This window comes from Neolamprologus brichardi, chromosome 6, assembly GCF_056152115.1.
Source record: "Neolamprologus brichardi isolate AB-2024 chromosome 6, ASM5615211v1, whole genome shotgun sequence".
In the NCBI taxonomy this organism is placed as follows: Eukaryota; Metazoa; Chordata; class Actinopteri; order Cichliformes; family Cichlidae; genus Neolamprologus; species Neolamprologus brichardi.
The window spans coordinates 1,640,245-1,645,230 of NC_142109.1; the positions used below are offsets into that span (position 1 = coordinate 1,640,245).

At 41.0% G+C, this 4,986-nt stretch overlaps 1 protein-coding gene across 1 annotated transcript; it reads left to right on the forward strand.

Annotated features, from left to right (window-relative positions):
- Positions 1 to 1,657: 1,657 nt before the first annotated feature.
- LOC148102376 (cystatin-B-like) lies at positions 1,658 to 2,802 on the forward strand. Its single transcript, XM_087842444.1, has 3 exons — positions 1,658 to 1,792; positions 1,872 to 1,973; positions 2,565 to 2,802. The coding sequence occupies exons 1-3, from the start codon at positions 1,658 to 1,660 to the stop codon at positions 2,691 to 2,693; spliced, it is 366 nt and encodes a 121-aa protein (XP_087698570.1). The 3' UTR covers positions 2,694 to 2,802.
- Positions 2,803 to 4,986: the final 2,184 nt, after the last annotated feature.

Consider the following 4,986-nt stretch of genomic DNA (forward strand, 5'->3'; position numbering starts at 1 on the left):
GAAACGTTTTAAAGAGCAACAACATATTCTGCAGGCTAACAAGCGACCAGCTTCCTGTTTCCTCTACTCACGGGAACACAGAAAAACCCCACCAAAATAAAAGCTGGTGATTATTCCCACTATGACCAGCAGAGGGTGCTGAAGAGAAAGAACCTATGCATGTCATAACACACAGAGTTCATGTTCACTGCTGTAATAACTAATAATGATTAAAATAATATTGGCCATATTATATTTACATTACCAAAGTGAGATGACTTTAGTCTCATGAACAACATTAGCTAATTGTTATTTACTAGCTAATCTTAAATGACTGTTCAGTACAGAAATGAAGCCCAACAATCATGTTTTACAGTCCTGTGGTCTCAGCCTCAGATACTTATCAAATCACACAAAGCTCGTGTAGAAACAAACAAACAAATGAACAAAATATGTTCTCCTTCATTTCTGTCAAACAAAGCTGTATGAAACATTTCCAGCTGTTAGTATCGTGGTTGCTAGGCAACCTGGGCAGCGCGATGGAGGCTAGACCGTCCCATCTCACAAGCCTACAAGCCCCGCACTTCCAGCCGCAGCGATCTTTGAGTACGCGGCCCTTGAGGACCGTTAAGGCTGCGTACTTTAAGGCTGCAGACCCTGAAGTGGGAAACAGTCCCTGAATTGGGATACAGCCATACATACATGTTTTGGTTCGTGCAACTGGTCCGTCCGGTTATTGTCTCCCCAGAAACATTTCCATTGTCTTTTTTCCTATTTCCGTTGTGTTGTGTGTGCTTTTGCAGCATTTTTCTTTTTGCAGCGTTTTTCTTTTTGCAGCATTTTTCTTTTTGCAGCATTTTTCTTTTTGCAAGTGTTTTCTGAAGTTGCAGTCCGTTTGGCCTCTCAGGGCCACCGTACATTGAGATTAAAAATCTCATTTTCAAGAGAGACCTGGTTTACATAGGGGTTATATATAAAATGTAAAAATGGCCTGTTTTTCAGGTATCTGTATAACTCTGTGTTATTGTATTTACATGGTAACCAATCTGGTCCGTATGTGTCCACTTAAACTATGTTTACAGAACTATTGTTATATTTGTTGCAGTTTCTGCTGTCCTCTTGGCCAGATTATTCTTAAAAAAGACAATTTTAATGTCAACGCGAGATTATTTTTAACTGGATAAATAAAGGATACATAAAAGTCAGTGCCAAAAACTGATTGCGGATTCTACCTTGTTACAGAAATGTTGTTTGTGGCTCAAGATGACTTGATATTATTCGTGAGGGCAATGTTCAGCACAAAGTTACACTGATGCGTGAGGGATACATTTGACATATGTTTTGCATAGAGCAACAATTTATAGCAGTACAGTAATCAGTTTCTAGTAAATACAGGAAATCAGTTTTTGGCAGACGATCAATCTTTGGTACAACGCCGGCAGACTCGAGCGTCAGCTCAAACTAACCCACACATGCAGTAAAAAACGGACAAAAAATGGACAAAAGTAATTATTTCCGTATGTAAGTGTGCTTCTCTTTTTTTTCATAATTTTGGCAAATACCGCCCCGCCCACAACCCCCTTCTCCCTAAGATGATGGTACGGTCCAAAATGTGTTTATGTGGGGGGTTTTTTTTAGCCTACAAACAGACGCATCTCTTTCCGTGCGCTGGTCCAAAATGCGGAGTCTTGTGAATTGGCGTGTGTTTATAACCTTTTTGATTGTTTTTTACCAGACGGTCGGAGTAAAAATGATCGGAGGGTTGACCGAGGAGAAGCAGGCTGATGAAGCAGTTCAGAAGATCTGTGATGCAGTGAGTAGAAAAGTGAGATTTGACACTCGCACACACGGGGCCTGTGTTTCATGTTGGTGTTGCTGTTATTGTTCTTCAGATGAAGCCTCTCGCAGAGCAGAAAACCGGGAGAAACTTCGAGGTTTTCACTGCAGAGAGCTACAAAACACAGCTCGTAGCTGGGACCAACTACTTCATTAAGGTAATGTTTGTAATTCAAGCGTTTATGTGGTAATTTATATGGAGGTTCATACAAAACTTAGACTGTTATGGTTAAAACTGTCACAGCCATAACAGAGCTCAAAAAATGTTCTGTTTGTGAACACTAGCCATCATGCACTATGTAGCCAAAGAAGTGGATGCCACTTTTCCACATTGTAAGATGGTTTATTTACTTAACAGCTCTTTAAAACTTCGCAGTAAAATGTTGAGGAAAAGCACCGAGTTTTTTAAATGGACTAACAATGAGGTGGAGTTATTGCTCCGAGTAACACAAAAGTACAAAGTTGCAAAAGCCAGTGAGAATGAAAGAATTTGAAGTAAGCTATCTGGAGCGTGTACAAACTGATATTAATCTTTAATAGGGCTAATGCCCTCCGTCATCTTAGTTTGTGAACACTAGAAACATCGTGCACTCTATATAGATGAAGACGTGGATTCTCCTTTTCACATCTTGACATGTTGTTTGGCCCACAGCTGTGGCTTACTTTACCACAGCTGTGATAAAATGATCAGGATTACTTCTATGTGCACATTAAGCTTCTCCTTTAAGTTTCCTTGTATTTCCTTGCAGGTCCATGTGGGAGGAGGCGAATATGTTCACCTTTGTGTTTACAAGAAACTCCCGGCTTATGGAGGAACGCTCCAGCTGACCAGAGTGCAGCACCCCAAGAGTCAACATGACACTATTGCGTACTTCTAATGGGAGAACGAACCAGCCAAAGCATCAGTGCCCACAGTAGTCTCATTGTAATTCATTAATAACCTGCCTCTTCATGAGGGGAAAGCTTTCCTTGTTTCCATATAATAACATACTGAGGATAATGGAAATAAGACAAACTAGATCAGTTAAATACGAGGTGGGTAAATAAATAAAGCAGAATTTTTTTTTCTGTGTGTGTGTGTGTAATTGTAAGATACATTCTGTGGTCATAGGGGCTATTTTTATATGTGATTGGTTGGGGAATTGAACTGACTCACAATTCACCACTTATGTGACTCACTTCAGAGATGCCATCAGAATAGCAAGGATAACCAGCGCAGTTTCAAAGAAACAAATAAAACATCTACTTTTGTCCATAGTGAAGCAGATAATACGTTTGAAATAAACATTATGCTTTAAAAAGAGCTGTAAAATAGTGAGACTGTCATGGTGAATTGGGTTAAAGGACTCAGGTGCGAGACTTCTTGCAGAGTGACAGTGAATTTATTCACAGTGAAAAAAAATAAGGCAACAGTTCGAGGCTGTAATCCAAAAGGGCAGTGCAGTGATAGGGTGACTTCTCCCCTCGGTGACAGTGCAGTGATTATCCAAAACTACTTCTTGTGCCTGCTCCTCCTCCGATCCCTGGATCCTGGAGGCAGATGAGAAAAACACACGCACGGTAACTTAAACGTTCTCTCTCCTTCACAAACTAGGGATGCTAATCACGACTACGCTACCCGGTTTAGCTCAACGTTCCAGCGTTGGTTGTGACCCGACCGCGCCGTTAAATAGGTCTGCTTCGGATTAGTAGCAGCCGGCGAAGTGATCAAGCACAGGTGTGGCGATTCCAGCTCAGGATACTCCCCCCGGGTCAGCTGCCGTTCCGTGCCACGGCTTCCGGAAGTACGTGTTCCCGCATACAAACACACACGCACAGGATGGAGAGGAGAACACCACAAAGTACACACAAACACAACAAAAATTGGCAAGGCGACCGGTGAGGACCGTCTAGCTGTGACAGAGACATCTATAGTCTGTGCTGTAACCCAGCAGTATTGAGACATCGCTCTGGCAGTGTGTTTGGGATCATCGGCTCAGTGAAAAACAAAGCCATCTGGTTGTTGTAACAGGGTTTTCTCATGACCATGGAAATGATTCTGCGATCATCCACCCCCGTTGTCTTTCTTTGACATTCAGGTCTTTTTTGCATTGCTGAGTTCACCAATCCTTTGTTTCTTTCTCAGGATGTACCAAACTGTACATTTTGCCACTCCTAATATTGTAGCAATTTCTTGGATGGGATTTTCCCATTTTCAGAGCTTGAGGACGGCTTGTTCCACCTACACGGAGAGCTGCTTTGACTGCACGTTGTCTATTTACTAGTGATGTGCGATACTACTGATTTCCTTTCCGATCCAATACTAAGTAAAATTCAGGGTGGCATCCACAATATTGATCCGATACTTTGTACAAAAATGTAATGTTTTATTGTATTTTATATTATAGTTTCATAATGATTACAGGACATCAGACTACTTGTTCTTATTGCTTAATAATGCAGAATTATATAGAAATAAAAAAACAACAACCCTGAAGTTGTGTGCTATTTGAACACTTGCCTTCCTGCAGCTCTAAAGGACTCTTACAAGATGAAGATGTCTGTCTCGCCCTAGCTGCACCTTCCCTGTCCTCTCCTCATCTTCTGTAACTCCGAAATGACAACACAGGCATGGCTTCTTCAAGATGGGCGCTTCGCTGCATTTATTGAACGCCGTGAAAACTACAAACATAAAACACAAAGGCTTTAAGCGCTTCAGTCTATCAAAAGTAACACTCGTGCTTTAACAACAAAAAATTACCTCGTGGCCGCCTGCCACTTTGGAGGTCCTAGAAGAATACCTTTACAGTCTTGTTCATTCTAAATTAAAACATAAAATAATTAGAACACCATACATTACAAATTTTCACAATATTACAATACAGTTATGGCAAATAGCAAATACCTTATACAGCTGGTAGACTAACCAGGCCTTTGCAGATAGCTCGCTGAACTCCTTAGCGTGATTATTAAACGTGGGCTCACAGCCTATACTATCACGCCCAAACCTCGCGATAATAGCGGTGTAACAAAACTTGTTCTTTGTGACAAGATAAACACACCTTTACAATATTGACCACAGAAATGTACAAGCAAGAACATTTTAACTGCTGGAACCATCTATTAAACTTCTTTATACATAAGCCATTTCTGTGACACTTACATCTTCAGTTCCCCTCAACATAAGCTCGT

What these genes read in the sequence shown, in the direction of transcription:
- LOC148102376 (XM_087842444.1), top strand. Translation starts at nt 1,658, where the DNA reads ATGCGGAGTCTTGTGAATTGGCGTGTGTTTATAACCTTTTTGATTGTT. An exon ending in TTCAGAAGATCTGTGATGCA is followed by an intron (nt 1,793 to 1,871) that starts GTGAGTAGAAAA and finishes ATTGTTCTTCAG; the next exon opens with ATGAAGCCTCTCGCAGAGCA. An exon ending in GGACCAACTACTTCATTAAG is followed by an intron (nt 1,974 to 2,564) that starts GTAATGTTTGTA and finishes ATTTCCTTGCAG; the next exon opens with GTCCATGTGGGAGGAGGCGA.